The 21,430-nt window shown below is 44.7% G+C and overlaps 2 protein-coding genes across 2 annotated transcripts; one reads left to right on the top strand and one right to left on the bottom strand.

Moving 5' to 3' along the window:
* The first annotated feature begins 50 nt into the window (after positions 1–50).
* On the top strand, positions 51–9,291 carry TCP1 (t-complex 1). Its single transcript, XM_082475598.1, has 12 exons — positions 51–272; positions 1,381–1,466; positions 1,676–1,804; positions 3,058–3,155; positions 3,545–3,655; positions 3,963–4,144; positions 4,541–4,667; positions 6,812–6,987; positions 7,361–7,484; positions 7,796–7,988; positions 8,134–8,297; positions 8,993–9,291. The coding sequence occupies exons 1-12, from the start codon at positions 209–211 to the stop codon at positions 9,207–9,209; spliced, it is 1,671 nt and encodes a 556-aa protein (XP_082331724.1). The 5' UTR covers positions 51–208; the 3' UTR covers positions 9,210–9,291.
* ACAT2 (acetyl-CoA acetyltransferase 2) lies at positions 9,197–21,365 on the bottom strand. The gene is made up of 9 exons (XM_082475642.1): positions 21,213–21,365; positions 20,377–20,511; positions 17,110–17,291; positions 14,993–15,110; positions 12,748–12,891; positions 11,412–11,534; positions 10,715–10,869; positions 10,017–10,127; positions 9,197–9,599 (listed from the first exon to the last, which is right to left on the bottom strand). The coding sequence occupies exons 1-9, from the start codon at positions 21,265–21,267 to the stop codon at positions 9,429–9,431; spliced, it is 1,194 nt and encodes a 397-aa protein (XP_082331768.1). The 5' UTR covers positions 21,268–21,365; the 3' UTR covers positions 9,197–9,428.
* Positions 21,366–21,430: the final 65 nt, after the last annotated feature.

Here is a 21,430-nt window from a genome sequence, read left to right on the forward strand (position 1 = left end):
ATTCTCCACCCTCCTCCCCATTTTTCTTTCCCGCCCTGCCCCGCGGCCCGACCAGGAAGCGGGGAGGAGTGTGGTTCCCAGCAGCCCCTGCGGCGTCGCTCGGCCCTGTTCCACGCCGTTGCCGCTGCTGTGGCCGCCGCCCGGCCCAGGGACAAGACGCTTGTTGCCCGCGGTGTGAGTGAAACTCGACGTGTGCCTTGCCGCGAAGATGGAAGGGCCATTGTCCGTGTTCGGGGACCGCAGCACTGGGGAGGCGATCCGCTCCCAGAACGGTAAGGGCGGGCGAGGCCTGCGGCGGGCCCGCGGCGGTGCGCCACCCTCCCCTGCCTCGCTGGGGCCGTGGCTGCCGTGGTCAACGTCTTTCTTTCTCTCCCCACAAAGGGGCCCCCGGGAGGCACGGGCGGCGGGTCTCGGCACTTCGGGGCGGCAGCGCCCTCTCCCCGCAGCGCGATTTTAACGAGAACTGCCCGGATGCTGCGGTCGTGAGGCTGGCGAGGCGCGCCCCGGCCTGGAGGGCGGGCTCCGCGCACCGACACGTGCCGCCGCGCCTCGAGTCCCAGGGAGCCGGGTGCCCTGCGCCTTCTGTCCTGATGCTCATCAGGAAGGGCGTCCACTGCAACCTCTGGGTCTCCTTTTAGGGCCATTCACCAGGAAAAACTGGCTTTAGTGGCTCGTTTTACTGAGGGGCGAATGGCCATCGGCCACTCTTCAGATGACTTGCCCGTTGTCCCCCTGCAGATTCAGTCCGTACCCGACCTGTCGCTGACCACTTCTTGTAACAGAGCTAGCTGACGAAGTTTTTGTTGAATGTTAAATGATAAACTCATTTTATCTAGTAAGCTTTAACCGCTTAAAGCATTGTTGAGATCGTTTACACTTCAGAAGTCACGAATGCCAGTCCATCGTATCGTCATTTGATAGATTCCTATTTTTTGTCATGAACAAATTTGAAGTATAGTCAGAACCTTTGGATTACCGCTTTTTTGATTCACAAAGGCTTGTTAATTTTAATAAAACTTTTTTTTTCTTAAACCTGCCAGAGTCTGAAGGAAAAGGCTGATACGTGTCTTTTTCTGTTCTGTGTGGAGTGGCAGAATCTGAAATGACGACGGGTAGATTATGTTTTAATTCTGTGAGGCAATGGAGTGGGTACTCTCTACAACACTTGGCGTCCCCTTGGCGGTTGAATTCAGACTGTATGTTACTAGCCACTCCCCTCCCCATATTAGACTTTTAATAGCTGATTTTCAAATTGGGACGGATTTGTAGTTTTGAAAAATTCAGAGGCTGTTGCGTGTCACTTACTTTTTTTAGGGTGAAATGATTGTTTCTTGGAATCAAGGATTTTTCTAATTTCATTTCTTTCTTTCATTTCTACAGTCATGGCTGCAGCTTCGATTGCCAATATTGTGAAAAGTTCTCTTGGTCCAGTTGGCTTGGATAAAATGTTAGTGGATGATATTGGTGTAAGTATATCTAAATATTGTGTTAGTCACTTTAAGGAAAAAAGACGGTTCATAAACACCTCGCTTTGTAAATTCTTTGTTTTTATTAGGATGCTAGTGGTGAAAGGTATACCGAAGGTGAATGTATCATAATGGGGTGTTCTAACTTAGGGGATATTCTGTTTCTGTGGGTGAATATGTCATTTTTTCTTCCCCGGGAAATTTCTTAGGATGTAACCATTACTAATGATGGTGCGACCATCCTGAAGTTGCTGGAGGTGGAACACCCTGCAGCCAGAGTTCTTTGCGAGCTCGCTGACCTGCAGGACAAAGAAGTGGGAGACGGAACTACCTCCGTGGTAGGTAAAGACTAATGGACTAATGGCTAAATACTAGTATTCCTCTTAAAATCAAATTTTCAGAAAGTGAAGCCAGAGGTAAGTCATTTGTTTTGAGGGTAGTGGTTCAGAAACAAAATTTGAAGACTTGTGGTTATAGCTAGTTTGTACAATTCAAGTAGAAAAGAAACTTAAGAGATAATTTAATATAATCCTCACTTTAAATGTTTTCGCGAGTTTTATGAATTTTTTCTCAGCTGCTATTCATGCATCACGCAGAATTTTTTTTAATGGTGGTTTTTTAAAGGAAAAAAAGTGTTTTTTTTCTCCTCCCCTCACAGCCTGAGGCCCAGGAATTCCTAAAACATTACCAGATTTTTAAAAACAACGTGTTTTTATATTTTAAAGGCTGACAAGTGACCTCATGAGTTCAAACGGGAGTTTGAGAAAGTTTGTAAACGCGATCAGTAACATGATTTAAACTCCTCGAAGATCACCCAGCACCCTGATGTAGTAGAAACACTATTATTTGGTGAGGAGCAAATAATAATTTGCTGTAAAGAAACAAGCAATGGTTTGTGCTAGAAAATGGTTGTTTCTAGATTAAACTTTAAGCCATGGAAGAATGGAATCTATCTCTTCTAAAATAACGATAATGGTCTTTGTTAAGTAACTTGTTTATGATAACATAGTTTTTTAAATACAACTATAATTTCCACCAAAAGATGCAGACAAAATTTTTTCAAAGTTTTTTTTGATTAAAAAATAATTTTTGGTGTCCTTAGAAGGATGATTTTTTAAATAATAACGTAAAATAGTACAGATCAAGAATTCCCTGGCGGTTCAGTGGTTAGGACTCTGCACTTTCACTGCTGAGGGCCTGGGTTCAATCCCTGGTTGGGGAACTAGTATCCTGCAAGCCGTGCACAGCCAAATAAATAAATAAATAGTACAGATAATCTGAGTGGTCAGGCTCTTCATTTAGCTTATGTTGAGCATTTCATCTTGAAGAGTAATGGATGTGTCTCCTGTTGTTGTACTGTAGAAGTAATTTATTGGCCAGAACACTTTTCTGACTCTTATCTGGCTTTAGCCATTTGCGTATAAAATACCGTGTAGGGGTGTCTTTTTTTCTGGTTTCTAATAAGCAGTTATGCATTTCACCACCGTTACCATTCTGGTTCTTAATATCTGCTGCGTGTTAGTGTTGTTTTTACATATGTGTTGCACATAATGTCAGGCTATTATGAGAGTAATGGATGTTTTCTCTGCAGGTTATTATTGCAGCAGAACTTCTAAAAAACGCAGATGAACTAGTCAAACAGAAAATTCATCCCACATCAGTTATTAGTGGCTATCGACTTGCTTGCAAGTAAGATTGTTTACATTCAGAGAAAATTTTATATATTATTTGATGTAATAGTTGCCAACAGTCTGTTCTTTAAATGTTTCAATTAATGGCTAAATTTTACTTTGAAAAAGTTGTATTTTAGGATTTAAGTAGTTAACATTTGAAGTAAGAAGTTGGGCCAGTATCCTTTTCTTCCCATTTGACTACCACATTATCTCCTAATAATAGATTTAGTGGCTATGCTTATGGGATAGATTAAAATTGCCGTGATCTGAAGAGGGAGGATTATTTGTGCCTCCTCCTATATGAAATGGCTGAACAGAAGATTGATGCCTCTGACATCCTGACACAATGATAAAGCAAAAATTTTGAGTAGTGAATTTATGTTTTCTTCCCAACACTTCAAACAGGGAAGCAGTGCGTTATATCAATGAGAATCTAATTATTAACACTGATGAACTTGGAAAGGATTGCCTGATCAATGCTGCTAAGACATCGATGTCTTCCAAAATCATTGGAATGTATCCTTGTGATGGTCCAGTAAAGTTTAGGCTTTTTAAAAAGTAAGATGCTGTGTTAGTTTTTGTGCCAGATGATGCTGTATTGAAATTGCCTGTTCCCTTCTTTCCTAGGGGGAAAGGTAATACGAAGTATGTGTAAAAGTAGTATGCAGATAGTGATAAATAGTACTCTGACATTTTGGTGGCATAGATAATGGCTGTTTTTTTGATGAGATTGCTAAAAGGAAGTGCCTTTGAATTACCCTTGATTTTCATGTGCACCCACTGTCCATCCCAAGTCTCTTGTTCTCCTTAACTGTTGGCTTAGAAGTGGTGATTTCTTTGCTAATATGGTGGTAGATGCTGTACTTGCTGTTAAATACACGGATGTCAGAGGCCAGCCTCGCTATCCAGTCAATTCCATTAATATTCTGAAAGCCCATGGGAGAAGTCAGATGGAAAGTATGCTCATCAATGGCTATGCACTCAACTGTGTGGTGGGATCCCAGGGTAAGGCTTATGGTTTGATTTGATCATGTAACGAGAATACTGAAGGATAAAGTTAGCTGTTTGTGGACTGTATAACTACATTTTCAGGTGAACTATCCAGGATGTGCATTTACTGTTCTTTAGTGAAGCCCAGAGAAAAAGGAAATGGTACATAATGTTGCCATTTCCTCTTTTGTAGTTTAATTACATATAACTTAAGAAAAACGCAAATTAAAAGAAAGCACGTGTGTTTAATGCCACTTAAGTGTTTGTTTCTAAGGTTAAAAGTAATCTAAATTCGTGTGTTTACATATAACAATTTAAAATATCTTCAGATCTCTAAGGATAGGTGTGTTTTATAAAAGGTAACGATATTATAGTTACTATAAAGGTACTTAATGTTATGTTCAATTTTAGGCATGCCCAAGAGAATAGTTAATGCAAAAATTGCTTGCCTTGACTTCAGCCTGCAGAAAACAAAAATGAAGCTTGGTGTACAAGTGGTTATTACAGACCCTGAAAAACTGGACCAGATTAGACAGAGGTATGTTGAGAGGTTCATTTTTGACCTTGGACAGGGGGTGTTTGTAAAGTACCCTTTTCTAGAGCAGGTGACAGTAAACTAAAAAGAATGAGTGGTAGGTCTAATAGGTAGCAGGGTATGATGATTAGGCAAGTAGTTTTTTTTTTCAAGTGTGAGTGTCTTGGAGGACTTTAAAAATTAACATTTTTAACCAAAGTCTTAACCGAAGTCAAACTATATTTTACCTAAACTGCCCGGAAAATTAGAAAACATGGTGATGATTTAAGAGAGATTTGGGTGATACATGAAAATCAACATTTTATGGAATTTTGGTTTTATGAGTATATTGATATTGAGGCTTTGAAGATACATCCAGGAATGTATTTCCTCAAGTGGTACAAGAACCAAACAGTATAGTGTTGACTCTGCCAGTTACCAGGTAGTTCATACGGCCGTATCTATCGACTGGCATGCTAGAGAGCTAGTTGGGAAGATGTACTCCCTTTTTTTTTCCTTCTTCGATTTTTGGTTGCACCATGCGGCACACGGGATCTTAGTTCCCCAACCAGGGATCGCATCCCCTGCTGTGGAAGCACGAAGTCTTAACTGCTGGACCACCAGGGAAGTCCCAAGATGTAGTCTTAAATTTATCTGCATGTGTACTCTTTCCATCAAAGGTCAGCCCCTCTAGAATAAGTGTTCCAGATCCTGTTGCCTTCTGCTTTTAGAGTCTTGCTTCCTCTATTCTTTCTCAACTGCATCTTCAACTGCTAATTCTACTCTTCGTTCCGTTCTGGATTCCACTTGTACCTCTCATCCCTAAATAAAAGCCTCTTGTGCCCCCACCTGTTCCAGTTACTCTCTATCCTTCCTCAGTTCTTTATAGCCAGATGTCACAAGAGTGATTCACACAAAAACCTTCCTGGTGTTTTATTTCTCACACCCTTTTAAACTGTGTTCTCCACTGGAGGACCGCTTGATCGGGTCACTAGTGATCACGGCTGTGAAATTCATTAGACGTGTTCAGTTTCCACTTGACCTTTATCAAGTCTTTGACTGCTTGAAAGACTTTCGGAGGATAGAGCAGCTTTGTGATGCTACCTCATCTGTATTCCTGTGCCTGGGTGGCCAACGTCTCTATGCTGGAGACTCCCAAATCTATTTCTCTGAGCTTTAATTGATTGAATCTTTCTTAAGCACCTCAAAGTCATTATGTCTAAAATTGAACTTGTGATGATACCCCCAAATCTGCTCTTTGCCATTTCAGTTAGGGACCCCTCTATTCAGGCAGAAGACTGGGAAGTGTCTGTAACTCCTTTTTACTTAATACTCTTTCCCTTTCTAATCTGTCATCAAGACCGCTTGATTTCTATCTATAAATGAAATCTCAAATTCACCTGCTTTCCATTTCCATTTTCTTGCCCAGACTATTGCAGAGGCACCCAAGCTGGTCGTCTTGGTTTCAGTCTTGTTTCCGCCCAGGCAATTCTCCTCATAGCAGCCAAGTGGATCTCGTTAGAACCTTTTGGAGGCTTCCCATCACTCTAGGATAGGTTTTTAAATTCCTTATGTAACTCTTTTTACTGTGCTCTAGCACAGCTGAAACTAGAATCCACCAAAGCTCTACTTCCACAGGCCCCTAAGAGTGTTCCTTCGTCTGCCCAAAATATATTCTGTGCCTACTTGTTTTGGCTGGTTAATTTTTTTTTAAATTTTTTAATAAATTTATTTATTTTTGGCTGTGTTGGGTCTTCGTTTCTGTGCGAGGGCTTTCTCCAGTTGTGGCGAGCGGGGGCCACTCTTCATCGCGGTGCACAGGCCTCTCACTGTCGCGGCCTCTCTTTTTGCGGAGCACGGCTCCAGACGCACAGGCTCAGTAGTTGTGGCGCACGGGCTTAGTTGCTCCGCGGCATGTGGGATCTTCCTGGACCGGGGCTCGAACCTGTGTCCTCTGCATTGGCAGGCGGATTCTCAACCACTGCGCCACCAGGAACGTCCCGGCAGGTGGATTCTTAACCACTGCGTCACCAGGGAAGTCCCTAGTTAATATAATTTAATCTGCAATTATTTTGTGAAAAATACTTAATGGAAGTTCGAGCTATATTTAACATAAAAAAACCCAGCAGATAACTTTGGGTTACTACTCAAATACTTCATCTTTGTAGAGAATCAGATATCGCCAAGGAGCGAATCCAGAAGATGCTGGCAACTGGCGCCAATGTTATTCTAACCACTGGTGGGATTGACGACATGTGTCTGAAGTATTTTGTGGAGACTGGTGCTATGGCAGTTCGAAGAGTTTTAAAAAGGGACCTTAAACGCGTTGCTAAAGCTTCCGGAGGTGAGTCTCCTGCCGGCTCTCGGATACTGTTACTACACGGGACCATGTCCCTTTACATTGGATGTTAACAATAAGCAGTTCCAGAAACGTAACAGTTTTTACTTTTTACTCCCTTAATGCTTTGTGCTACAAATATATGTATAGGGGCGTGTTTTTATGTAACTGGGCAAGTTCTTTTACTTGCTCCACCTCAAAGTGACATGGTTCCATCTTAGGATAAAAGGACAGTTGCTTGCCTGATGCTTAACTGTAAACCTTAACCTTACCTTTATATGTCATCTCTATCATAAATACATGTGTCTGAATCTAAGGCAGGATTTGAAAATATTCCTGAAAGAACAGTGTTTACAGATCTTTGTAATTACTTTAATAGCAACTATTCTGTCGACCCTGGCCAATTTGGAAGGTGAAGAAACTTTTGAAGCTTCAATGTTGGGACAAGCAGAAGAGGTGGTACAGGAGAGAATTTGCGATGATGAACTGATCTTGATTAAAAAGTAAGAGCTACTTTCTAAATTATAAAGCTCTACAGATTTTATTTATTAATGAGTGAAAATAGGTCACCTTCCCATTTATTTGCTGCTATATAGTCTTTCAGTGATATAAGCAGTTATACGCATGGGATAAAATAATGTTGGGCCATTGTAAATTGAGGTGAAGTAACCATTTCATCTCTTCTCCATGGTCTAGACATTGCTTCCATGTCTAAATGTCCTGTGTAAGCAGGATTTAATCAAGGCACTTAGATTGAATTTATGCACAGATTTATTAAAGCATTGATTTGAGAATTTCACTGTTTTTTAAATAGCACTAAGGCTCGTACCTCTGCTTCGGTCATCTTACGCGGGGCAAATGATTTCATGTGTGACGAGATGGAGCGCTCTTTACATGATGCGCTTTGTGTGGTGAAGAGAGTTCTGGAGTCGAAATCTGTGGTTCCTGGTGGCGGCGCCGTAGAAGCGGCCCTGTCCATATACCTCGAAAACTACGCAACCAGCATGGTAAGAACGTCTGGAAGCCCGTTTTCGTTTCTAGAAGGGCACGGCACTTCGTTCATGTGAATACGTCTCTTCTGAGACCTTAGCTGCTGCTGTGGGTTTTAATTTTCTTCCTCCTGTGAAGACACCTCATTGTCTTTCTTCTTAGGGCTCCCGGGAACAGCTTGCTATTGCCGAGTTTGCAAGATCTCTTCTTGTTATTCCCAATACTCTGGCAGTTAATGCTGCCCAAGACTCCATAGATCTGGTTGCAAAATTAAGAGCTTTTCATAATGAGGCTCAAGTTAACCCAGAACGCAAAAATCTAAAATGGTAAGCATACTTAACATTTTTCATTGTCATCTGTATATCATATATGGTAGTCTGGTTTTTGTTTTAAACTCATGAAGGTTGATGACTAGTGATTATTAGCATTGGTGTGTCTTAGTTATCAAATCGGATTCCTCACCTCTCCCTGCTGCTCTGGGTAGAGTCATTTACCTACAGTAGGAAGGTTCCAGAGAGAAAATTATTTTTGGGTGGTCCACACCTGTTTTTAAGCAACCTCCTTTTAAGATATTAAATGATGTTTAGAAACAATTTCTTTACTACCATCTAGGCTTTCTACACCTCTTTCAGTGCTGAATTTGTTTATCCATTATCAATTACTTTAGACTTAAAGGAATCTACTGTAAGGTCCCAACGTTTCCCAAGGTTAACATTTGAATGGAATAGCTGGCACTAATGAGATTACCACCTAGTCAACTTTTTAAATATTTATTTGGCTGCACCGGGCCTTAGTTGCGACGTGTGGGATTTTCCAGTTGCAGGGTGCGGGCTCTTAGTTGTGGCGTGTGGGATCTAGTTCCCTGGCCAGGGATTGAACCCAGGCCCCCTGCATTGGGAATGTGGAGTCTTAACCACTGGACCACCAAGGAAGTCCCCCTAGTCAACTTTTAAAGGGGTGGAATAGGATGGGTGTGAATTATGAAAGAGGCCATTTAATAGGTTTTTCTTCTAAATTGCAGGATTGGTCTTGACTTGGTCAACGGTAAACCCCGAGACAACAAACAAGCAGGGGTGTTTGAACCAACCATAGTTAAAGTTAAAAGTTTGAAATTTGCAACTGAAGCTGCAATTACCATTCTTCGAATTGATGATCTTATTAAATTACACCCAGAAAGCAAAGACGATAAGCGTGGAGGCTACGAAGATGCTGTTCACTCTGGAGCCCTTGATGACTGACCTCTTTTATTTATGACAATGTTAGATGCAGTTATCTTGTTGTACCTCGAGTATTACACATTAAAGTGCAAAAAGCTGTCAAGTCTTGGGATTCTTGTGAAGTGGGAGATAGTGTCCATCCTCACTTTGGTCCTCTGATTTCACTAACTTAGTATTTTATTAGTTTAAAAAGAAACGAGGTTCAAGTTTAGTTTAAGCATAATTAATTGTTAAGCAGTTTCATCCTCTCAGAACACACATTGCTATTCCCATCCCACCCCCAACGCACAGGGCAGCAACACCACGATGTCCACCCTTGCGCTCCATTGTGTGTAGCAGGGTAACAAGGATCCGGCAGCCAGACGCTCCAAGAGGGTGGCCCAGGGCTATAGCTCCTCCTTCAGTGTTGACCTGAGAGGTAGATCGGATGTGTATCATTTACTTTTCTCTGGACATAAAGTTAGAATCCCAAACTTGTCTTTTTCCTCTTAATGCCATACCGGTAAACTACCCTTTCAAATCCAATTTTTAGTTCAAGTTGCTTAGGAAGTGATTTGTACCCTTGTGACATCCATTCTAACTACCTTAGTTTAAGACTTAAAATACCCTCTTCCTGTGGGAAGTGAACTAATGCACACAAGTTTTTTTGCCTTAGGAAGCAATAATATAAGTGAACTCCCGAGTCCCAACAGGAACTTACCTAGTATCCACCCATTACTGTATGGCCAATACCTGGGACACATCCTGTGTTTTGCTCTTTACAATATTAAGATTGCATTTTGAATGTTCATTTGCAAGCTCTCTTCAGGACTACTTGCTCATGTTTACCTTCTCTGGGTTTAATCCAAGTTCTTTAGCTATTGCAACAGAGACAGCTGCAAAGGCTTCATTGATTTCAAATACATCAACATCCTCCAGCGACCAACCTGCTTTTGCAACCTAAAGGAAAGGTTAATGGAAGAGAGGTCTAAAAACTCAAGTGGAACCATTCTTCATTGTAGATGTAGAAGCAGAATATACTGTATGATATTGAAGGATCTCTTGAAAATGCCACTTTGAGTTCCAAGTGGTAACACATTTTGCCTTGGTGACACCAATTCTAAAAGGTTTAAGGATAAAACACCCCTTGGAAATTCTATACTATCTTCACATTTGAACCACTTAACACCTGTTACGTGTATGTGAGGTTATAGAGCAGAACTAGTTGCCCTATAAAGCACATGATCCAAATGCTGGCTGCTCTTTGTGGCAAGGAAAGAACACTATAGATACAATCAAATGAATAAGCTCATTTAAGGCCAATGGGAGGATGTCTCCTTTTGAGACAATGCAAATGAAGCCTGAGTGATAGGAATAAATATGAAAATAAAATCAAGCTCAGTCTTGGCATTTTGGAGTGGGAAGGATCTGAGCGAAGGTTTGAAGGAGGTAAAAGTTAATAAGCATTTACAAGTTACTGGTCTGGTCCCAAAGAGGCTTTAGCAGCAAAACAAAGGACAGGTGCTAACATTGGAAATTAAACTCACAGCTTGCTTTATTGCTGGAATTGGTCCTATTCCCATAATGGAAGGCTCCACACCTGCTTGTGACCAGGAAACTATCTGTGCTAGGGGTGTAAGCCCACGGTTATCAGCTTCTGACTTCTTCATAAGAACCACAGCTGCAGCACCATCATTTATTCCTGTAAAATATGAATGTCTTAATTTCCAAAACGGTGCTCACTAAGTTACATACCTGTGTCTACTTTCTCCAACACCTGAAGACATGGGTTAAGTTAATACCTCTTGACAAGATGATATAACACCACAGAACATTCCAATGGGATAAAGAGTGGAAAGATTAAAGCAGTGGGGCGGGGGGAGATTAATGAAAAGAAACGGAAGAAATAGCCCAGACCTCACAGGAGGTAATGGGAGTTCCTGGTTTTGGAAAAGGACAGAGGTGGTAGATAAAATCTGGAGTTCCCTAATTTGCTTTTTCACTTGTGTGTCTCGTTAGGATACTGCAAGGAAACCAAATCCATTTTTCAGTATATTGTACAGGTTAAGTCATAAATCTAAATATGAAGAAACAAATGATCAAAACTACATTTTTTTCCTAAAGCAACTGAAACAAGGTTTTAGAATAATTTGTATATAAATAATTGATGAAATTAAAAAGGTATTAACTTAGTAGACCTAGCAGAAGATAATACTCCCACAACTGCCCTTCAGAAAATCTAACCTGAAGCATTAGCTGGGGTGACAGTTCCTGTTCCATCTGTAAGGAAGCAAGGCTTTAGCTTAGACATGGCTTCCATGTTGCTCCCGTGGCGAGGAAACTCATCTGTTTTAACTTCAGTGAGACCTGAGAAAAGGGAAAATCATTACCCAAGATTAGTACAGTTCCTCAGACATGATATAGAAGGATTCACATTTGGAAGAAAAGGTTTATTATAAAATACTTTCATTCCAATAGGAAAGTACACACTACTAGTACAAATTACTGTATGTTAAGACATTTTATTAGCACTGTCTTCATGAGTCTTTTCCATATCCAGACAGCCCTTTCTGAGGAAGGCAGTTACAGGGACTTCTTTGTATAAAAGGTTGCTAAGATTTGGGGTATATAGGTCTTGGCTGGTTACGACTGACCGGATCTAGGGTGTCAAAGCCAATCTCATAAAGGCTGGGCATAATCGATGCCAGTTACCAGTAACAGAACTTGACTAGAGCGTTGCATATTAGAGAATAGCTAAGTGACCCCAAAAGATCCACCCTCAAATATGAAACGCACACAGAAGCAACAGGAAGTAATGGACATTTGCTTCAGAGGAGATTGAGCCTGTAGGCGTAGAAAGGTCGGCTGCTTTCTCCAGTTTCTCCTAAAACGCCCCATCTACACAGCCATGTGGAGACCCTGGGCGAAAAGTGTCTGGATGCTGACACAGCCTCCCATGTCTCCTCCCCCACCTCACATTCAGATCTATCCTGAATATATCTTTTCTTTGCAACCTGAAAGACATAACTGAGACACGATGTGTAAACATTCCTATATGTTATTCTTTTGAATATTAATAATTTACTTATAAATAGCCCCGTTGATGTTTAAACCATTATGACTGGGCTTCCCTGGTGGCGCAGTGGTTAAGAATCCGCCTGCCAATGCAGGGGACACGGGTTCGAGCCCTGGTCCGGGAAGATCCCACATGCCACGGAGCAACTAAGCCCGTGCGCCACAACTACTGAGCCTGTGTTCTAGAGCCCGTGAGCGACGACTACTGAGCCCACGTGCCACAACTACTGAAGCCTGCCTGCCGCAACTACTGAGCCTGCGGTCTAGAGCCTGCGAGCCACAACTACTGAGCCTGCGAGCCACAACTGCTGAAGCCCGCCTGCCTAGAGCCCGTGCTCCGCAACAAGAGAAGCCACTACAATGAGAAGCCCGCGCACCGCCACGAAGAGTAGCCCCCGATCGCCGCAACTAGAGAAAGCCCGCGCGTAGCAATGAAGACCCAACGTAGCCAAAAATATAAATAAATTTATATACATAAAAAAACCTTTATGACTTATATACCCACCTTTTTTAGAAGATACAAAAACTGGTACAATCTCTTTGTCAAAATGGCCAGCTTTCTGTGCACTCTCTGTCCTGTTCTGGGACAGAACTGCAACCTTGTCCTGATCTTCTCTACTCACTTGCCATTTGTTGGCTACATTTTCAGCTGTGAAAGAAAAAAAATAAAGCAAAAACCAAACCTTTTCAGGAACTGGCTTTCGGTAGCTCAAGTTTTTCACCTTTAAACAAGCACTGAGGCCCAACAATGGCAGGCTCGCTGGTGGCCTGAGAGTGCTCTGCGGCAATCCTTCACAGTGTCTGTGAAGCGCAACAGAAGCTTGTTTGAAATTTGTTTCTAAGATAATTAGTTTGGGTCTAGAGTAGCCCTTACCCTGGGCCCTACCCTAAACTGTGGCCTTTCTTAGATGTCAATGGAGTGTCCAGTGGGTTCAGTAAAGTCTCTAGTCTTGTTGGTCAAAACTTCTATGTCCCCCAGCCATCTAAAATCTCCATTCAGGGACTTCCCTGGTGGTCCAGTGGTTAAGACTCCAGGCTTCCACTGCAGGGGGCATGGGTTCAATCCCCGGTCGGGGAACTAAGATCCTGCATGCCACATGGAGCAGCCAAAAAAAAAAAAATCTCCATTCAATTTCCTAGAAGCTGTTTCTACTAGGCCTTGTAGAGTGTTGCCCTGAACATACACAGCTAAACATTTGGCCAAAGCCTTAAGGGGACCCTTAGGCAGATTTCTGGAGCTCCTTTTCTTTATGGCTCCCTTCTCTCCAGTGCTCTGCCCCACAAACTTAGCCATCTGAGCAGCCCCAAACTCTGATCTCTACTTCTCCAGTTCTTTGAAGCCACTTTTCCCCAGATAAAAAGTTTGGAAAGCACCCCCAGGTAGAAATCTAGTTATAGTGGGTCTTTCCCTTCTTTCGAGAAGCTCAGTTTTGCATGACTGTTGGCCAACATTTGAAAACAGTTGGTTGATATATTCTGACCAGTCTTATACTTGTTTATAGTAGCAGGTCTAGTCTTTACTAATTACTACATCATGGCCTGAGCCATTATCCTTTTTTTTAAGCAACAGAAATTTATTTTCCCACAATTCAGGAGGATAGGCGTCCAAGATCAAGGCACCAGCAGCCTTGTTTTCTCCTGAGGGCTCTCTCCTTGGAAACCTTCTCACTATATCCTCACATGGTCTTTCTTCTGCGCCCACATCTCTGGTATTTCTTCCTCTTTTGATAAGGATACAAGTCAGATTGAATTAGGGCCCATGCTAAAAGCCTCATTTCAACTTAATTACCCCGGAAAAGGCCCCACCTCCAAGTGCAGGTCACATTCTGAGGTCCTAGGGGTTAGGGTTTCAACATAGGAATTTTGGAAGAACACAATTCAGTCCATGACACCTCGGAAAGGGCTTGGGAGCTAAATTTTTAATGACCATCTCCGGTGATGTTGAGGCAGTTAGCTGGACTATGGCACTTTGAGCAATTCTGACACGTTAGGCCCTAGTACAGCACACATCGCTCGCGATGCCCAGCCGTCTCTGCTGCGGCTCTCAGTCCCACAGCGACAGAGATGCCCTGAACTTCTCACTGTCCCCACACGTCCAAGCCCTCCCTCCCTTCCAGGCACTCGCACACACTGTTCCCTCTGCTTGGAACCTCGCCCTTTCCCTCCTTATCTTTTGCACAAGAATTCTTCCCACAGAACCAGGGCCACTGCCATACATTTGAGCAAGATGCTTAACCTGTCAGGGTTGGTTTCTTTAACTCAAAACTTAAAATGTTCTTAAGTTTTACATTTATATGCAGTAAAGACAGGAGTTCTTTTGATCTTCCAGTTGCTTTGCCAGTACACCTAGACCACAGGAGCCTTCTAGATGGATGAAGACCTGACTGCGTAGTGCAACAAAGACAGAGTTAGGTACCAGAAGTACTAGTTTATCTCTGATCTTGCCTTTGCCACAAAGCCACTATTTGTGAGCTCTGTTCTGTCATATGGTAAAGTGAGAGTTTGATCCAGAAGAACTCTGAGGCACCTCCCACTACTAACATTCCCTGACAATCAAGGAGTCACAAAGGACAGAGGGAATACGTCCCCACTTCGGTTCATCAAATGGGAACTATCCCTGTCATCAGGGATACAAAATGATTAGGACACGGTCCCCGCCCTGAAAGAGGAAAGCACCTGCAAAGCCGATTATTATAGGATCTTTTTTAAACTTTTTACAGTTAGTATGTTTTCAGCCATGTTTGCCTTACCTGTAATGCCCATATGATAGTTGTGAAATGCATCTGTAAGCCCATCACAGAGCATGCTGTCAGTTAGTGGCGTATCCCCCATCCGGACTCCCGTCCTCAAGTGAACCAAGTGAGGAGCCTGGAAACAATAAATGCAAACGGATTAGGCTTGGTTGTAACTAGTCCTCTCCTTAGGATCCCACTCAAAACTATCCAGTGGGGCTTCCCTGGTGGCGCAGTGGTTAAGAATCTGCCTGCCAATGGAGGGGACACGGGTTCGAGCCCTGGTCCGGGAAGATCCCACATGCCGTGGAGCAACTAAGTCCATGCGCCACAACTACTGAGCCTGCGCTCTAGAGCCCGCGAGCCACAACTACTGAGCCCGCGAGCCACAACTACTGCAGCCTGCACGCCTAGAGCCTGTGCTCCACAACAAGAGAAGCCACCGCAATGAGAAGCCCATGCACTGCAACGAAGAGTAGCCCCTGCTCGCCACAACTAGAGAAAGCCTGTGAGCAGCAGCGAAGACCCGACGCAGCCAAAAATAAATAAATAAATAAATTTATTTTAAAAAAACAAAAAAACTCTCCAGTGATTCCTCAGTCTTCACCTAGTCCCCCTTGTGACCTGTCTCCCCCGTTCCAGTCCCTGTTCCTCCTCACCCAGGGCCCAGGGCCTGAAGACCCCTGGAATCAACAGGCTACTCCACCCTTCCTACTCCTGGAAACCCATTACTCTCCTCCCTACCCATTTCCAGTCTTCCATCAAACAAACCTCTGCATTCTGTGTCCTATTTCCTTAAAAAGCTCACTTATTCTTTCCAAAGAAGCAACTAGTTATCCATTAAATGAAGAGCTCATCAAAGGGCTTAAGTGATGGTAACACTGTGTTACTTATTTTGATGGGACACATAATGCCTACAGTGAGGAAAATCAGGTTGCTGAATTAACTGATCGGGGGAGATTTCTCAGTAGGGGATCCTCCTAACTCCTACCCGCTCAATAGCAGCTATCACAGAATGGAAAGACTTAAGGGTCAGAAGATCTCTATTGCAGTCCAGGCTCTGGGCCTCAGTTTCCTTACCTGTAAACTGGGAATAATACCAAGACTAAGGGCTGTTATGTCTGCATGTTTAAAAGCACAGCTGTTAGTACGGTCCCATCAGAATCACTCAGATTATGTTTGCTACTTCCACCCTGCCTCCTCCTGAGCCTCAGCAAACGTGGGGCTGAGTCGACCTCTGCCTGCGGGATCCCCAGGTGAGACCCTGAACTCCTGCAGGAAGCAGGGGATGTATTTTTTCCTTTTCACCACTGTGCCGATTTGAGGGATGGAACTTGGTGAAACCAATCCCACGTGGCAAGCCTATTGGAGAAAGGCACTACTCAGTGGTCCTCTTTTCCATGTTCTGTGCTTACCAAAGGTCAACAAAATGAGGTCCCTGGAATACTCCTTGTCCTGTGCAGGAAGGTAAGTGGCATCATCTGTTTTCAACTCTTCCTCACAATGAGAAAGAAATTTAAAGCGAAGGATATCAACTGACTAATGTTATTGGTTTAATTCAGAAAATATTTTACGCTTCAGTAACATTTAATTTTATTTATTTATTTTATTTATTTATTTTTGGCTGCATTGGGTCTTCATTGCTGGGTGTGGGCTTTCTCTAGTTGCGGTGAGCAGGGGCTACTCTTCGTTGCAGTGCGTGGGCTTCAGTAGTTGTGGTGCACAGGCTCTGCAGTTGTGGCTCGCGGGCTCTAGAGCGCAGGCTCAGTAGTTGTGGTGCACGGGCTTAGTTGCTCCGCGGCATGTGGGATCTTCCCGGACCAGGGCTCGAACCCGTGTCCCCTGCATTGGCAGGCGGATTCTCAACCACTGCGCCACCAGGGAAGCTCCAGTAACATTTTAGAAAAAAATATATTCTGTTCCAGTCACACTGGTTGATAGGCTTTTTCTTCAACCTGGATTTCCTATCCAATTTGAAGAATAATTAATAATCAGGCAGGGATCAAGGTTCAATGCATTTTTTACTTGTTCCCTGTTTGGTTCCAGCTCTGATACCATCGGTCTACCCTGCTATGGCCGTGGACGAGAGTTTATCAGTGAGAGGTCAGCGAGAGCCATCCCTTCAGAGGCCTTACCTTGCTCATGTTTTCCATGCCTCCCGCGACCACAATGCTGGCGTCTCCTACCACAATGGACTGGGCTGCAAGGCACACGGCTTTCAGGCCCGACCCACAGATCATCTGGCAGCTCCACGCTGGAACGGAGTAGGGAATTCCGGCACCCACACTGGCTTGTCGAACAGGATTCTGCCCACAACCTGGAGGAAGGAACACAGAGGCCTCTCAGCAATCAAAGGGAAAGATAAAATGTTGGGATGAAAGTGAATGCAAAATCAGGAGATTGCCAACTGGGTCTCCTGCCGCTTCCCAGCCAAGCCAAGTTCCTGGCAGAGGCAAAGACCTGTGTGGACCTCACACCCGTCCCAGTCTGACCCTTGAATACATATTATCTTGTGCTGTTCTACAGATATTTTATTAATATAAGCTTTCAGGGCTTCCCTAGAGGTCCAGTGGTTAAGACTCCACGCTTCCAATGCAGGGGGCGCAGGTTCGATCCCTGGTCGGGGAACTAAGATCCCACATGCTGTGTGCCAAAAAATAAAGTGAAACAAAAAATTAAAAAAATTATGAACATAAGCCTTCTTCTCCACAAAGAAGTTATTAATACTGTAAGAAGGAACTGTCTTCCTGATCTTTCTCTAGGGCTTGAATAAGCACACACTCCCTTATAAACAGAAGGCAGAACTTGGGCATTATTCCTGTTTCTAACTACGGACGGCTGTTTGCTTCCTTGATCATGGCTTAAGACACCTGGGAGGATAAGAGAGTTACTTAAAAGAGGAAACCTCTGCTAAGAAGCACTTCTTTCCTTGCTTAATATTCATCACACCATGATTAACTGGTTACGTAACGAGATATGTACAAAATCAGAACTGACAATACCTATCTATAATTCAGCTGTGGGCACTTCCTTCAGGGAATGGGAAGAAATACATCACATACTTAAGTTAATCAAAGTGGCAGAGAAGGGGATGGAGTGGAAAGTTTCAAATATCTTCAGTCGCCATTATCTGTTATCAACAGGTCAGTGTTTATACAGTGGCCGCTCTATTGCAAATTTCAGGTATACCCGTACCGAACACCTCTCCTCGGTGAGTTTGTTGGAAAAGAACTAGCAAATGGGTCACTGAGAAAAATTTAGAGATTATATTCATCACGGTGTTATTAATCTGGGATTAGGCTGGAAGCCTAAAATTTGATATTGAAAATAGACACAGGAAAAATTATTATTATTTTTAAATATTTATGTATTTATTTGGCTGTGTCGGGTCTTAGTTGCAGCACGCGGGATCTTCGTTATGGTATGCGGGATCTTTAGTTGCGGCATGGGAACTCTTAGTTGCGGCATGCATGTGGGATCTAGTTCCCTGACCAGGGATCGAACCCAGGCCCGCTGCACTGGGAGTGCGGAGTCTCAGCCACTGGACCACCAGGGAAGTCCCAGGAAAAATTATTTAAAAAAAAGTATCAAAATGTTCTCTGGGACTTCCCTGGTGGCGCAGTGGTTAAGAATCCGCCTGCCAATGCAGGGGACACGGGTTTGAGCCCTGGTCCGGGAAGATCCCACATGCCGCGGAGCAACTAAGCCCATGCTCCGCAACGAGAGAAACCACTGCAATGAGAAGCCCGCACACCGCAACGAAGAGTAGTCCCTGCTCGCCGCAACTAGAGAAAGCCTGTGCGCAGCAACGAAGACCCAATGCAGCCAAAAATAAATAAATAAATGTTCTCTGAATTAAATTCATAGGATACTAGTTAATAAAGACGACATTAACATTATTTAAGGTTCCTGCTTTTCAAGCTACAATGAATTACATCTGTATTTAAGTAAATAACTCCTTCATAAAAATTTTATGTATTTATTCATAATCCCCATCTTCAGATACTTAGAGTAGTGCTGAACATAATTAACTAATGGTCTAGCATTTAGCAGAAAGTGAGGTCCATGAGACTGCGGATTCCTATCTGATATGAACACTGTTTACCCCCAGCTGATAGAACAGTGCCTGGAGCACAGCAGGTGCTCAGTAAACACTAGTTACATGATCCTGGAGGGCACCTGCATAGGAGGTAGGACAGATGTGGGTTAAGGAGTAGGACAGATGTGGGTTGAAGGCTGTGATCCTGGATAAGTTACTCAATCTCTCAAACTTTCATTTACTCCTTCGTAAAATGGAGAGAATATGATCCAATAGACTTCCTGAGAGGATTAATGAAAGCACTAAACACAGGGCTTTTAAAGGCCCAGCATTTAGCAGGCCCTCAACAAACACAGCTATTATTTTTATTATAATTGTGTGGAGATACCACAGAGGTGAGATACGGAAGAGAAAACAGAAACCAGGAGTGAAGGACCCTATGGCAACAGAGTACGTCTAAGTCGTGGGTCTGGGAAGAAGAAAGGAGGGAGTGGCCCAAAGGCAGCCACCTTTGGGCCACCAGTAAAGTTACTCATATGCTTTAAAGTCCTGGAGAGTCAGGAGAAAGTGGCGTGCTTCGACTTTTAAGGCCGCCCAAAAGGACAAGGCGAGAAAGGAGAATTAGGAAGAAGAACTACAAAACTACAAAGTAAATGCACAGAAAAATGGGCCGGGTCTCAGATAAGGTAAGGACAAAAGTTGGCCGTAAGTGAGCGTGACCAATTATCACTAGGAGTAATTAGAATTTATGCTACTGAATGAGCGTGATACTAGTTAAGAATAACTAATTAGGCACTCTCAGTGGTCGTGGGTCTGTGAACCTAGTGGGAATCAGAAGTGAGCTGGAACACTGCTGATTCACCTACGCCAGCCCTCCAGGGGTGATGTGCCCCCGTCTGGGAGCAACCCACCTTGCCGGCTCAGAAGTGAGCCCTATGCGGGCAAGGACTGACCTGTGTTGGTGGAGCTCTATCCCCAGCACCTAGCACAGTGCAGGGCACAGAGGAACTCAATACATTTTTATTGAATGTGTGACACTTTAGGGAAATACGGAAGGCCCTGCATACTCTCCCATGTGTCAGGCTGACCCTGCTTCTAAAGAAAGAAAAGGCAGTGGAGGACGGTGATCTAGGATCATGTAGGAAAAGTATATTAAAGACGCTTGGTGTTAAGCTGGAGAGAAGCTACTGATGGGGCTTGACAGAGGGGCGACAGGAGGTATTCTAACAGAGGGAACTCCGTAAGCAAATGTACGGAGGCAAGAACACAAGCTTCTGAGTGTTGGTGGGGGGCCGTGGGAGGGGAGGGTTAATGGGCTGCTTCCAACAACCTGACCTCTCTGCTGGGGTCACTGTGGAGTTACCTGCTGCCAAAACGTGTCCAAATATGACCTCTGATACCTCTTCGGGAGCCACAGCGGCCCTTTTCAGGACCTCTCTGATGACAGTTGAGCCCAGGTCATAGACAGGAACGGTGGATAAGGCACCATTGAAGGAGCCTAGAACAGAAGGGAACGCGAGGGCGATGGAGAGCGCGCCCAGGGCGGCGGGGGACCGGCGGCCCGGTGCTTTCCCCCTGCGCAGGCGCCCACCGCATCTCGTCTGGGCACAGAGAGGAGCGTGGGTGCCTCGCAGCAGCCGAATCCCGGGGAGGCGGCGCCCAGGGAGTGCGGGGAAGCCGCGGACCCGCGAGAAACCTATACATCCACTCCCCAAATCCGAGCGGATGGGCACGGCCCACGCTTTCCTAAGAAGAGGGGTCCACACTCCCCCGAGTCCAGGGCCTTTGAAATCTATACAGCACTAAGGACATTTGGGCAATTCTCTGTAATCCTCCTTTGACTAACGCGACCTCCACCCAGCGCCCCGGCACCCACCACCCAGCGGCCCCGCCCCTGAGGCCACAGGGCTGAGGTGGCGTCTCCAGAGGCTGGCCAATCAGGGGCCTCCCCAGCCAATGGGAGAGCCGGGAGGCGCAGTGGCCCTACCCAAGAATCCAATCAGAACACTCGGAGTGGAGTGGACCTCACCGCGCGAGGAGTGGGCGGGGAAGGCGGACGGGGAAGGCAGGCAGGCGGGCCAAGGAAGGCGCGAGGCGCCGGGTGCCGAGGGTCCCGGAGGTCCCGGGGGTCCCCGCGACCGGGCCGGGCCGGGCCGAGCTCGCGGCTCAAACCCCACGCCGGGTCCGCCGACCACTCACCTATGATGGTCCGCGCCGCCGAGACGATAACCACGGGGTCTGAGTCTGCACTCATCCTGCCGCACTACTGCCTCTCGAGCTACGCTTGGCCCAGTGCAGCCGGCTAGTGAGCAAGATCCAGCCCCGCCTCTGACATGCCGCGCTGGGGGCGGAGCCTCAGGTCGCCCCGCCCACCGCCTCCGCGGGCGCCGGTGCGCAGGCGCGAGGGCGGGGCGGAG

This window comes from Balaenoptera physalus, assembly GCF_965194825.1.
Source record: "Balaenoptera physalus genome assembly, chromosome: 9".
Taxonomy (NCBI): Eukaryota; Metazoa; Chordata; class Mammalia; order Artiodactyla; family Balaenopteridae; genus Balaenoptera; species Balaenoptera physalus.

Bases quoted from the DNA above. Each gene is read 5' to 3' on its own strand.
- TCP1 (XM_082475598.1), top strand. From the start codon at position 209: ATGGAAGGGCCATTGTCCGTGTTCGGGGACCGCAGCACTGGGGAGGCG. The intron at 4,145-4,540 runs GTAAGGCTTATG...GTTCAATTTTAG, and splicing joins CTGTGTGGTGGGATCCCAGG to GCATGCCCAAGAGAATAGTT. The intron at 7,989-8,133 runs GTAAGAACGTCT...CTTTCTTCTTAG, and splicing joins AAAACTACGCAACCAGCATG to GGCTCCCGGGAACAGCTTGC.
- ACAT2 (XM_082475642.1), bottom strand. From the start codon at position 21,267: ATGAGTGCAGACTCAGACCCCGTGGTTATCGTCTCGGCGGCGCGGACC. The intron at 15,111-17,109 runs GTAAGGCCTCTG...TATTGTTTCCAG, and splicing joins GCATGGAAAACATGAGCAAG to GCTCCTCACTTGGTTCACTT. The intron at 10,870-11,411 runs GTTAGATTTTCT...CATATTTTACAG, and splicing joins CACCCCAGCTAATGCTTCAG to GAATAAATGATGGTGCTGCA.